Source organism: Myxine glutinosa, chromosome 3 (genome assembly GCF_964187855.1).
Source record: "Myxine glutinosa chromosome 3, kmMyxGlut1.1, whole genome shotgun sequence".
Lineage (NCBI taxonomy): Eukaryota > Metazoa > Chordata > Myxini > Myxiniformes > Myxinidae > Myxine > Myxine glutinosa.
Genome location: NC_136263.1, coordinates 193,059,622 through 193,073,871, shown reverse-complemented (window position 1 = coordinate 193,073,871; position 14,250 = coordinate 193,059,622). Strand labels below are relative to the sequence as shown.

Here is a 14,250-nt window from a genome sequence, read left to right as displayed (position 1 = left end):
GGCGTGGTTTACCAAAAAGTGGACGGAGCTTAACAAAAAGTGGGCAGAGCCTACCAAAAAGTGTGTGGCACTGGAGGCGCTCAAACAAGAACATTGAGGGAGGTTTACCATTTTATCTTAGCTCAGTTAAAATATCTTAATAAAGAACCAAACTCAAACATCTTTTTTGTTAATATATTAGATGGTGAAGGGAGTGGCAAGAGAATTAAATTATTTCCCACGCATAAACAAATATTTGTAGGGTCGTTGTTTGAGTGGGTCAAAGATGATTCACCAGATGATATTAAGAGTAAAAGGTTAAAAGGTCCATAAGGTCAGAAGGATCACAGGTTCACACAGAAGGACCATTGTTTAAGTGGTCTAATGAATAAGGATAACATGTCAAAAGGTTAGAAGGTTCGTAAAGAACAGGGTGAGAGAAATAGAGGTGTTTAGGGGCAATGAGGGAGGGGAAAAATTAACATGTAAGTCAATGGGAAAATGAGAGTGTCCCAGAAGCAACATATATACACTACTAGGAAGGGCACAGCACAGCGGTGGAACACAAACAGCCTCCGATCATTACTCACCTTGCCTTGTGCCTCCGCCAGCTGTTTCTCTGCTGTAACGCGTTTCAAGTTTGCATCTCGGACCATCTTATGAGCCTCCTGATCGAAAAACAAAACAACAATTTAATTTCTCCAATGCAGCTCTAATTAATAACGAGGTTACTGGGAAATTACGTGCATGATGATGTGCAAGCGAGATGTCGTAATAAAAGTTTGAGGTACTTTTCCTTAAGATGCACGCACACACATGCTATATTGGTACGTGACCAGGATTACCGATCACGACGAAGGTTATCTCCGCAAACTCGCAGAGAGGTAAGGGATGCCATCTGGAGATCTAATTGAGAAACCGAAATAATTAACCGAATGTGGCATCATGAGCTTTCCCTCACCAAAGGATTTGCACACAGTATCACTTCACTTCCTGGTTCCAATCATATCTAATAAATAGATGAAATAAAAACCCACTTTCGATTCCTACCATCCCGTATTTTGTCACTTCCCACTTGCCATGCATGGTGATGCATTCTGGTTGATTCACGCTCGTCAAAAGTGATGGTCTGGGATTAAAGGAATGATGAGATATTAAACACTGAATGACTTGTTCCTGTCAGCAACACGAAACATAACGTGCCTCTGCTGAACTTTCCCAAGAGTGAAGAAAAGAACTCCAAACTCCCTTATTAACATGAAAGAAGGGGTTGGCCGAGCTGGGGAGATGGGATGGGATGGGATGCTCAATGCGAGCAGGTGGGATGCCCAGCCTAACGTCTACCTAAGAGATGGCAACACCCGGCCTGGGGAACACCAAATCGGTTTACAGTCAGGCCCAGAATTAAACCCAAACCAGACGGTCCAAAGGTACCTCTGTGCAGTCCTTTCAGACCAGGGCTAACAAATGATACCATGTATACCTTCTTTGCTTACAAAATATAAAATGCACGGATTCAATGCGGAATAATGCGAGATAGCTTGAAAGGTCTCCATATCCCTCCCTTACAGTGATGAGGCACTATATTAGATGGACCTGCACCGTGCAGACACTTTGGCAGTGACCTACACACTGATCATCGGTGGGTAGGGAGTGCCCGGCACCTCAAAGAGACTAGCAGTGAGATCTTCCAGCTCCTGGCCGAGCTGGTCCCGTACCTTGGACAGCCTCTCGCACTCCTCATCTTTCAACTTGAGCTCCTGAGAGAACAGGAAAAGAACGAATTAATCACAACATTAAACCATTTCAATTCACTGCCTTTGTACACAGTGATGTCAATAAAAATCCTCTGAATTAATGATCCCGTGCACACGGTAATTGTTGGATAACCTCGACAGGTGGAAAGCAATAGGCCAGGGTTACTACAATCACTCTTTTCCTTCACAACATATTCCCACCACCCAACTCACATCAATCCTAAACATATGGGTGTGACACACCTTGAGTTGGACAAATACATCCAGGGTGTCCACAAATTACCGTTCCACATTCAAACCGTAATAAAAATAATAACTAAATGTGATACAAATATGCGGTTTGCTGCATGTGGAACAATGTTCCTCAAAGTTTTATCCTCAGGATTTGTAAAGATCTTCATCCGAATCCGAATGGACTTATGGGGACTGCGCTCGAATGACTCGCGAATGAGTTCAACATCCTCACCACTTGTGCTTAGCTGGCCTGCTCCCTTCCTCTGCAGTCTCCATAAACCTTTTGCTCCACTCACAGAGCATTTTTTTCTCAATGACTGTCTACAGTCTTTCGTAGGTCATCCTGTAGCTTCGCTGAACCTGTGTAGCTGATGTGGTCTCTAAACCAGGAAACATTGCGCTTTTACTTGTGGGGATGCCATTTCAGTACATGTGTGTCATGTGACACAAGAGACACCTGCAAACAAAAATAAAAGTCAATAAAAGTTTTTTGGGAAAGGCTCTCACACACAGCAAACCGCGTCGCTGTTTCAAATTACATTATTTTTAGGTCATCTCGATTCTCGAAGAGATGAACTTATAAAATGGGTCGTGATGTCCGGATGTCCATCCTTCCGTTAACTTTTTGCTATTTTTGCTACTCCTCCCTCATCACCCGGCTGATTGTTCTGAAACTTGTCACACGAATGCAAGACAGTATCCCGCACAATCTCAGGCTTCGATTTTTTGTTTTCGGATCATGGGGACTCCCAGGGGCGGGGGGGTTATGCCCTGAAACTTTGGATCCCTACTCATCCCTTATTTACCAACCGATTGCTCTGGAATCCGATACAGCCCTTCCAATCGATAGTCCACAGAATCCCTCGGTCGTAGCTTCTTCGATTTTGTTTTATCAGGGGGGCTCCCAGGTGATCATTGGGGCTCCAGGGAGGTGGCTGCTTGAAGACCATGCCAGTTGGGGCCCAAAATCCCAAATAATTAAATGTGATTGGGGCCCAAAATCAGCAGAGGTCTGAACTACAACCTCAAGAGATGACCGTATTTTACTACTATGGTTTGAATTTGGAATGGTAATTTGTGGACACTATGTATTCATGTAACTCAAGGTGTGTGTCGTACCCACTTGTTCAGCATTGGTGTGAGTTTGGGGGTGGGAATTACATTTCAAAATCAAGCTCAACAATGCCAGGAGGTTGGCAAGTGGGGTATATACAGTACTTGCCTCATTACACAGAACTTTGCTACAATAAAATTTTAAAAAACCACATTTAGAGGCCATTTTTCCCCGCAAAGCAGGGGTTGGCCTTTTTCGGGGACCGTGGTTGTTGTTGTTTTTTTGGTCCCCTTTTTGAAGCAATGTTTTACGGCCGGATGCCCTTCCTGCCGCCAACCCTTTTTGTCGCCTTTTTACGACAAGCAGGGAATTACCAGTGAACTGGTACTCAATTAGCCGACCTCGGAAGGATGACAGGCTGAGTCAACCCCCTGGCGTTAATTCAGCGATCGACCGGGATTCGAACCCAGGATCCTGGGATCCTAAGCTGGCACCCTAGCCGCTAGCCCAACACCAGGCTACAATGAAACATATAAATTGGAGAACAAATTAATTATACGTTCCGTTACATTTGCTTTTACGGAATTGTGAATCTCTAAGTTACAATTTTTTGGAGGGGGGAGAGGGTGGGAAAATGTGTCGTTTTGTGTCTAGCGTACATTTCGTATTGCTCCAAGTTGTTTGAACACGCTTTTCATACTGTACTGGTTTCCCATGCTTTTCCTGCTACTCAAGCTCGGCGTGTTGTACACCGCTCCTTTCCTATTGCATCTCCAGGTGCTGCATGACGTCATTGCCGGGCACCGAAGACGGCCCAGCGATGACGCGCACTGAAAGGAAGTACTCGGTTTTCACTCAAGTTGTTTGTTTTCTTTCTTCCTTGTTTGTTTGTTTGTTTGTTTGTTTGTTTTTGTTTGTCCGGGCGAAATTTCAGCCCATCCTATGATTGAAAAAGCTGAAATTTCGGCACAATAGTGAGTAAGTGCTTTGGCAAAAACAGTATATATTTTTTTGATTAATCAATTAATTAATTAATTACTTGATTATTATCGATTTATTAATCACTTATTTATTTCCTTTCTCATCTGGGTAATATCTCGGGCACCTTTTGAGTTAGGACGCTGATATTTGGACATGACAATGACCAAGTGATTTGGCTGCAAAGGGTATTTATTTAAGCGTCTTTGGGCTTCCTGAAAAGCGCTATATAAAATAAATGCATTATTATTATTATTATTAATCAATTAAAAGATTACTTATTTAATTTTTCTATCAATTACTTAATTAATTTTCAAAAGGTTACATATTGGGATGAAAGTAGTGGTTTAGATATGCTATTTGCCAATTGATTAATAAATTAATTATTTTACAATTATTATTAATTTTAGTTATGCAATCAATCAATTATTATACATCACTCCCTCCCAATTCTGTCCCCATCTGCTGCAAAGCACCATCGCTGGATGCCAAATATATTATGTTATTTATTTATTTGGCATGGGGTGGTGTACTTTGAATGTATCTCTACTTGTAAGGGATTTTGCTTAATGTACAAGTTTTCAAGAACGTATATATTCTGTAAATGGAGCGATGGGTATTTTATAGGGCTTGAAACTATTATATATAGGGCTTGAAAATATGTGGTTATTAAATTAGGTTCGTATAATGCCTGCAGATAAACAATAAGGAAGTCACAAGTTATTTGGGAATCCTGAGAAGTCCATTTTGCAGAGGTTGTGTGCACACGGAACCCCTCCATATCGGTATCATATCCCCATCTGCCTCCCACTCATCCCACCCCTCCCCACTTCCCTCCCACATCCCACCACTCCCTGGTCCCTCACCAAACCCCCCACTCGCACACACTCGACTTGCTCTCCACCCGCACCCTCCCTGCTCATTCCAGACCGCTGCAGAGAAACCAGATATCATCAGTTTAACAGAATCGTACCGCTCACAGGACATCTCTGACTCCTTATTGTCTCTCCCTGGTTAGATAGACCTATTGCCCATCCTGGCGGCAGAATCACACTATATGTATCAAAAACTGTATTTCTCACTCGGCGTGTACTACTCTTACATGTCCCAAACTTTAGGAGTGCATCTAGTTGTGACTTCCCATTCACTCTCACCTCTTGTTTCTCTGTGTGTTGTACCATCCTCCAAACAGTGACGACTCCATCTATATCTACATCTCTCTCACGACACAGACCAACTTTGAACCACTCAAGCCAACTCTCTCTTTCCCAGATGCGGTGATTTCAATTGTCACTATATAAATTGGCTGGGTGTTGGTACCTCTCTCACCAGCTATGCCACTTCAGCAAAGGACCTCTGTGACTCCATGGGACTGACTCAATCTGTGAACTTTCCACCCAGATTTCACCACAGCAAAAAACCTGCTCCCTCTTATCCACAGATTCATCTCGTTTTCATACTGTTCATCCTGCAGATAGACAGGAGTGCCCCACGGCAGTGTTCTTGGGCCCCCATCCTATTTCTATTCCTAATCTTCATCACCAATCTCTCCGACTCTCTTGAAAAAGCAGGCACCAGGATCTTCCCTCTCTTCAGACCTTGAAAGAAATTACAAACTGGTCAAACAATAATCTTTCAATCCAGACAAATCTCACACTTTCACTATCTCTCTCCAAAAGGAACGCCTGGTGAATCCTCACATCTACTTTCTCAACAATCCTCTTGAGGAAGTTCAGTCATTCAAACTCATGGGTCTCACACTCAGCCATGATCTTTCTTGGGCATACCGTATTTCTAAGTTGGCCTCCAAAGCTAGTTGCCGACTGGGCATCCTCCGTTGTACAAGGTCCTTCCTTGGCACACCTGAACTCCAGTCCACCTACAAGGCTTTTATCCGCAGCTTGATGGAGAACTGCTCTCCTGCCTCGCATCTTGCTCGGCTTGATGGTGTGGAAACCGAGGCCTGCAGGATTATTCGAATTTCCCACAATGAAGCTGAGTCTATGCCTATCACTTTGCTATTGCAGACAGGATGGTGGTCTCTCTGTCTTCTTCCGCCTCCCATTCTGGTCTTGCACCATGCACCATCTTCCCTCACTGTGCTTTGACCCTCCCTTCCCCTCCTCTCCCCCAGGTTTCTTTAGGGCGCACGTGGTCCACCAGCAACGCAACCCCCTTCCAGTGAAACTCCCAAAATCCAGACTCACTGCTCACCTCCACTAATTTATTCATTTTTTCCCACCTGTGGCACCAACTTCCCCATTCTCTTTAATCTCACTCTTCCCTCCAGGTTTTCAAAACAGCTGTTCACCACCATCTCAGATCATCCCCAATCCAATATAATTTATGTTCAAACCAACCAATCAAACAAAACAAAGTGACGCTAATTTTGCCGTTTCCGAGACTACAGATATCACAAGATGCACTCTTGTCCAAATTAATTTTAGGAGGTGCGTCAACATAATTTAAGGAGTTCTTATTGGTGCAATTAACAATTATCCGTGAGCTTATTCTCTCGGAGCATAATTGGACGTAGTGCTCGATGGGCCCTCAATGTCCATGCTATGGGATGTGTGGTTGACTTGCCTGCTGTGCCTTGGTCAGTTCTTCTTTCAATCTCTCGTAACCCTTCTCCTTGATCTCCATGACTGATGGGCTGTGCAGGCGAGACGCAGCGTGACAACCTTTGATAAACGTGTGGTCCGCGTCTCCATTCACCACACACTTGCAGTGACCGTCCCCCTTTTGAGCTCCCTCTTCGTCCTCTTCCTCACATTTTTCACCCTCCGGCAGGTAAGCACCATCACACACTTCATCCTTTCTATCGACGACAGATTTACATTTCCACATAGATATGCTTGCTCGGGATGACCCCACTGTGCAGCCACAGACGTCAGCAGCAGAGTCGACACTCGAGGTAGTGGAGGGAGGCGAGGGTGGTTGGGAGGGAAGCACAGGGCTGAGGTTGTCCGGAGATGAGGAAGTCATAATGCTGGGGACAATAAAACAATGATGTCATAAGAGGAGATTCAGTTTGGTCCTGTACATAAACACATACGCACATGCGCACACGTGGAAACGCCTTTCAGCATATCGTCTAACATAAGCACCTGAGACAGTGAGGCCAAAGCCGCGAGCTGGAGAACTCAAAGACACTTACTCGGGTATCGACAAACAAATCTTACCATCTACTGGAAGAGCATCCATTGGTGAGACCGTGAGAAACACTGGAGGGCAGCTGAGCAAATTCGGGACCACGTTCAGTGGTAAGATCCCGAGCCTGGATACGGTCGAACGGATCATAAATCGCGGTCTTCAGGACGCGGTCGGAAAGCGACACCCGGGGTAGTGGCTCGGCAGAAGAGCTGGAGTAACCCGCACCGCAAAGTGGGTCTCTGCCAGAGCATGGGTCAAAAGGTGTCCCCGGAGAGGATAGGTTCACTTCGTGGAAACCTTCCAGGGTACCGCGATCCATCTGCCAAAACCGGGGTAAATTGTGAAGAACATTTGGCCTTTTGCCTCCATATCTCATAAACTCAGAGGCCTCGTTTCAGTCCCTCGGGAAGTCAATAACATTCTCAAACTATTTGCACTTCTTTCTAACATTTGGCCATTGATCAATACAAAAACGACAATGAACAATGATCCAAAACAAAACAGGTACGAACCCCATAGACCATGATCTACAATGATCTTGTGATGGCACTGCCATGACCTATGCTCCTTGTACTGCATGTGATTGTACTTACATGCCACTCCATGAACTTTAGAAGACAAAAAATTTTTTTCGAGAAAGCATCTAAAAATGAAAATGCCATCCACGTCTGCTTTGTATTCAAGGACTTCTTCGTCCGTGTGCTAAACATGAGAAAAACAGCTTGAAGAAAAATACAAAGAGATTGACAATTTTAGGCGACCTTGACCTTTTGACCTCAAAAGCAATAGGCTTCAGTGACCCAATGTGCAAACCCTGGTCCAACGTCAAGTCAATCAGATGGAAATTGACAATTTTGTGACCTTGACCTTCTTGACAGAACATAGGCAGGTCACACTCTGAATTGGGTCACTGACTGATATTTTATGCATCCTTGACCTTTGACCTTTTGTTCTAAAAAAAAAGAAGCAATCGGCTCCTAGCTTTTGATTGGTGAACCAAGTCAGTGACTCAATATGCAAATTCGTAAAACTTCAGGTCAATTGGATGAAAATTGATGATTTGCGACGTTGACCTTTGACATTTTTACCAAATTATTAATTCGTCTTCATATTCTCATAATAATATAAAGAATATGAAGATGATGGGATGAATTGATGAATTTGAATTGACAAATGATGAATTGATGAAAATTGATGAAATTGATGAAAGACAAATGATGAATTGCGAAAGATGATGGGAATAGAGCCTGTGATTGATGCTGTGAAGAGGAACAGGTTGAGATGGTTTGGTCATGTGTTGAGGAAGGATGAAAGTGACTGGTTGAGAAGAGTGATGGAAATGAATGTAGAAGGAAGTACAGGACGGGGAAGACCGAGAAAGACTTGGCTAAAGATGGTGGAAGAAGAAATGCGGGCAAAGGGGTTAACAAGGGGAGATGTAGAAAATAGGGCAAAATGGAGAAGATTGTCATGGGGACCGCAAGGCTAACCCCCGCTCTAGCAGGGAATATGGCCTTAAAATACCTGTTATTTGTCGTTTGTATTCTCATAATAAGGCTTTGTTGAAAGTTTTATGACAAAATTCAATTGGTGAAAAGATTATGGACAGATACACAGAAGGGATTGCAAACCCCAACTCCGCTGCATAAGGGGGTTGGGGTTGGGGGGCTAACAGTGGAGGGGTTTGGGGGTCTAACAAAGTATCCCAGTCTTATCTGCATGAATGCACAATGGGATAGAAGCGGGATGGTAGACCCCCTACCTCGCTCCACCATACCTCTGAAAATTTATTGGTGATTTTGGATTTTGTTGTGTAGTCTTTCGTCAACAGAACAGAATAGAACAACATTACTGATCACCGAGACCAAGTGCTGAATTGGAATTTTGCGGAGTATAAACATTCGTGATAGCGACTCCATTTTAACAGGTGAATATCCATATTGTTTGTGCATGATGTTGTGGGTCGCAAGAATATGCAGCTGTCTGAATAGGGTAATACCGGGGAAAAGGGGGTAGGGAACCCTGGGGTTTGAACCCCCAGGTGCCACCGAGAGAAAGTTTGTGAATCCCTGCTGTTTGAATTTCCAAGATAAATGGTGGTCATCGTTCGAGCTTTATAACTTCGTTGCTCAGGAGTGTGGTGCGTTAGCAAGCAGCTTGCTATTGCTTGTCAAGCCAGCCTTTCCGTATTAACTGCTTTTCAAGCCGTCGTTCAACAGTACTTTGGCTTTGAATTCGACCAGATAGCACATTCGCCAAGAGGAGCGAGATAAATGAAGTATGCCTGTCTGGCAGTCAAACAAAATTGAAAATAATTCCAAACAGGGCACGTACTGTTTTTAAGGATGTCATAAAGGACACAGACAACAGGCACGCAGAAGTAATGTTACGTGTAAAACAAGGTGGTGTAAAAGACGCCGCATCAAAGGCGCTAAACTTCCGGAATTTTTTATACAACTTTTAAAAATCATTTTATTTAAATTTAATTATACACTTGAACACTATTTGGAGTAAAACCAGTGTCGCCACCCGAACTTGAAAACCCTACAAACATGCAAACCCCCTCCCCAAAATCCAGAGTGGTAGGGTGCATTGATAAGCTTGGCAGGAGATTCCTCCTTCTGACTCCCCATTTATTAACTCCGCCACCAGAGGTGCATGGAGGTTATGTTTTCACCCCTGTCTGTCTGTCCGTCCGTCCGTTTGTGAACAAAAAATCTCAAAAAGCTGTGGACGGATTCGGACGAAATTTGGCAGAGATGTAGCGTATGTGACATCGACGAAATGATTAGATTTTTGTGAAGATCCGGATCTGGACGAAATTTGACAGAGATGTAGCGTATGTGACATCGACGAAATGATTAGATTTTGGTGAAGATCCGGATCCAGATCCGGCTACTAGAATTTTCTAAGTGATTCTTCACCATTAGGAGATTAGGGCCAAAAACTATACATAGCAGGATATCTCAAAAAGTTATGGACAGATTTGGACGAAACTTGGTGGAGAGATTGGGTGTTTGACAAGGACGATTCGATTCGATATTGGTGAGGATCCGGATCCGGATCCAGCTAGTAGAATTTTTTAAGTGATTCTTCACCATTGAGTGATATGGCCAACCAGGTGGAGGTATGCTCTCGACTGAGTGCCGTTCTAGTTCATCTTTATTTCCCTCTTCCTCGTATTCTGCTGCCGCTGTGAACGCAATAAATGTGTTTGGGGAAATTGTCACAAGAGGATCGAGTAAAACTGAAAACGATAGCCCGGGGTGTTCCATTACAAATCAGCTTGCTATCGTTTGCCAAGCAATCCATTCCTTATGGACAATTTCATTGGAGTGCTCAAGTCACTTGGCGAGCGCTCTCCAATGCGCTTGGTAATGGTCCAATGGAACACACTACAGGACAGCAAGTGTGACGTGTTCGAGTACCCCGACAGCATCGTTGCCATGGAGAGCGCCATGTTGTTAAGCACCGCTGAGAGCGCAAGCCGCTTGCTAACGGAACACAACCCTGAACCCCAAAATCACACAGAGGAAAATGTTATAGAACCCCGGGGGTTCAAGCCCCTGATGACACGGAGGGGGAAGTTTGGGAATCCCTGGAGTTTGAATGTCCATGTTAAATGCTCGTCACATGGATCTGGATAATCGTTCGATCTCCGAAAAAGTGCTCAATAACAATTTTTGAATGGAAACGACCCTGAGCATTAGAATTAATTAGCTTATTAATGGATAAACATTTTCATTGCAAAACTATTGTTCTCGGCATGTTTTCCAAGCTTTAAACACCACCGCATACAAAGGAGTATAAAAGAGATTTCATTAGCTCGACTGGCGCATCCCTCCCTCTGTACTTGCGCTGGAGCTGGAATGCGATGATAACGGATAATCGTAATCTTTGATCAAATAATCAAGTAGTGCTTCACAAATCATGCATTCGATTCCTCCACAGAGGATAATTTTTTTGCGCGGACAACGAAGCGCGGACCCGAATCATGGTTACAAACACCAAGGGCCTCACCGGCCTCGACTAGAGCTGGGGTGCGGGAAGGGTTCACGGGGACCGCACCAAGCAGCGTCTCAATCCCGGGTCTCCAGGTCAATCCAAATGGGTCTCGAAATGCAAAAAGAGCACAACCCGAACACCCGGTCCTCGTCACATCCACGGGGAGGGAAAACACGCAAAGAATACCCGACTCTGCGGGCGAGACAACCCCGACACGAATTCACCCGCTGCGCCTCGTCTGCAGGAGCAGAGGAATCGTTCAGATCTACAGTGATCTATATATACATATACTAACAGATAATTACGTCCCACCGGGCGGTTGTACATTTAGGGAGTTTTACAGGAATATACGTGGCCAGCCTAATGGCAAACACGTGGAAACTCCGCTTATTGTAAAATGCAACTTCAATTCCCTAACTCTTTGCCCCTCAGAAGAGGACCGATGATGAGATGCAGAGACGAACAATCCACCGGAGTATAAATGGTCCCAGGTTGTCAGGAACTTACCTTGTTGAGGGTTAGACCTTTGTCCAGACGTTGAATGAACCACGATATTTATGCTGGGCATTCGAATTTCAAACACTAAGAATTTTTTTTTTTTAACCACAGCCTTCTTTCATTCACAACATCGAGTTTGCTTCTTCTCCATAAGTTATTTTTCATTGTATCCTTATGATTCCATCAAGTTGTAGAAGTATTACTTTGTATATTTTTGTTCTATTGTATTTACATTGGAAAATATGTAAATGTATTTATTGTTTGTTTTTTTGAGAAAAAAAAAAGAAAAAGTACAGATACATTCAAAGTACACTGCCCCCGTGCCAAATAAATAAATATCCTACAGCGCGGCATTGCCGGGGCGCCTTAGGCGCCCGGAAATACCGCAGTGCACCTCATAGAGGCTGCATTGGGAGGGAGGTGTACGCTAATGGATTGATTAATTGTATAATTAAAATCAATAAAAGATTATCACAAAATATTTTCTTAATCAATTGGCTAATAGCATAACTAAACCACTAGTGCTTCATCCGAAAATGTATCTTTTAGAAATTTAATTAAATAACTCATTAATAAAAAAATTAAATAATTAATTGATTAATCAATAAATAATTAATCGATTAAATGATTAATCAATAAATCAAAAATATCCTTGATAGCCACATCACTTGGTCACTCATGTCCAAATATTAGCTTCCCAGCTGAAAAGGTGCCTGAGATATTGGCCAAACGAGAAAGAAAATAAATAAATGATTAATAATGAAAATAAATAAATAATAATCATGAAAAAATTAAATTATTAATCAATTCTGTCATAGAACACATAAACCACCACCATTTCATCAGAATCTGTAACTTTAAAAAAAAAAAATTTTTAGTCATTAATCGAATAATTAAATAATGAATCGATTAATTGATTCATTGATTAATTAATAAAGCAAAAATATCCTTTGCAGCCAAATCACCTGGTCATTGGCATGTCCAAATATCAGCTTCCTAACTCAAAAGGTGCCTGAGTTAATGGTCAGAAGAGAAAGGAAATTTGATTAATTAAATAAGTACTTAATTAATCGCTAATAATTAAATAACTCCTCAATTAATTGATTAATCATAAAACAAAAAATATCGTTTTTGACAAAGGACTTGCTCACTATTGTGCCGAAATTTCAGCTTCCTAGCTCAAAGGATGGCTGAGATATCGCCCGGACAAACAAGAAAACAATCAAACAAACAAGAAGACGTCATGCGGAGCACGATACTTTCAAAATCCGCCCCCCCCAACCCCAATAAAAAAATTCCATTGATACAGCAAATTGTCCATTTCATCAAGATTAAAATTGACAATCTTTATCAAAGCTCGGGTCAACAGGAAGAAAAGTGACGATTTTTCAGATGAAAAATGATGATTTTGGAAGGTTGACCTTGAGTTAGTTTGTCTATTTAGTGACTCAATGTGCAAATGCTGTTAAATTTTTGTCAATTGGATGAAAATTGAGGATTTTAGAAATTTGGCCTATGTTAACCTTTTGGCCCATGTTAACCTTTTGGCCTATGTTGACCTCAAATATACTTGGTGGTTGAATTCAGTGACCAGATATGCAAGTCCTCTTCAAATTTCAAGTCAATTGGATGAAAATTGAGGATTTTAGAAATTTAGCAAAGTTGGTGACCTTTGGCCTATGTTGACCTTTTTGACCTATTGACCCCAAAAACAATAGGCTTCTTGATTTTGGCCAACTCTACCATTTGGTGAAGTTTCGTGAAGATCGGTTAAAAATTGTGACCTGTAGGCCGGTGACAAACACACAAAGAAGACATCATGCGAAGCACGATACTTGCAAAATCGCCCCCCCCCCCCCCCAAAGTTTTCCATTGATACAGCAAATTGTCCATTTCATGACGATTAAAATTTACAATCTTGATCAAAGCTCGGGTCAACAGGATGAAAGTGACAATTTTTCAGATGAAAAATGATTTTGGAAGGTTGACCTTCAGTTGACCGTTGACCTTTTGACCTCAAAAAGTTAGTTTCCCTATTTAGTGACTCAATGTGCAAATGCTGTTCAATTTTCAAGTCAATCGGATGAAAATTGAGGATATTAAAAATTTGGCCTATGTTGACCTTTTGGTCTATGTTGACCTCAAAAATAGATGGTGGTTGAATTCAGTGACCATATATATAAATCCTCTTAGAAGTTCAAGTCAATCAAATGAAAATTGTCGATTTTAGAAATTTGGCCTATGTTGACCTTTTGGCCTGTGTTTACCTAAAATATAATACGTGGTTGAATTCAGTGACAAGATATGCAAGTCCTCTTCAAATTTCAAGTCAAATGGATGAAAATTGAGGATTTTAGAAATGTGGCCCATATTGACCTTTTGGCCTATGTTGACCTCAAATATACTTGGTGGTTGAATTCAGTGACCAGATATGCAAGTCCTCTTCAAATTTCAAGTCAATCAGATGAAAATTGAGGATTTTAGAAATGTGGCCCATGTTCACCTTTGGCCTATGTTGACCTCAAATATACTTGGTGGTTGAATTCAGTGACCAGATATGCAAGTCCTCTTCAAATTTCAAGTCAATTG

General features: G+C 42.3%; 1 protein-coding gene across 5 annotated transcripts in view; it reads right to left on the bottom strand.

Moving 5' to 3' along the window:
* The window catches only part of LOC137422929 (guanine nucleotide exchange factor for Rab-3A), a 45,771-nt gene extending 34,331 nt beyond the window's left edge, over nucleotides 1-11,440 (bottom strand). For 2 of the 5 annotated variants that reach the window (XM_078774917.1, XM_078774919.1), the window contains exons 1-5: nucleotides 11,179-11,411; nucleotides 7,188-7,477; nucleotides 6,589-6,994; nucleotides 1,698-1,739; nucleotides 570-647 (exon numbers count right to left, since the gene is read on the bottom strand). In XM_078774917.1, the coding sequence (XP_078631043.1) occupies nucleotides 570-647; nucleotides 1,698-1,739; nucleotides 6,589-6,994; nucleotides 7,188-7,477 (816 nt within the window). In that variant the 5' untranslated portion in view covers nucleotides 11,179-11,411. Of the gene's footprint in view, nucleotides 1-569; nucleotides 648-1,643; nucleotides 1,740-6,588; nucleotides 6,995-7,187; nucleotides 7,478-11,178 lie in introns of all 5 variants that reach the window. The other 3 variants (XM_078774918.1, XM_078774915.1, XM_078774916.1) reach the window with 3 other exon arrangements.
* Between the last annotated feature and the right edge of the window lie 2,810 nt (nucleotides 11,441-14,250).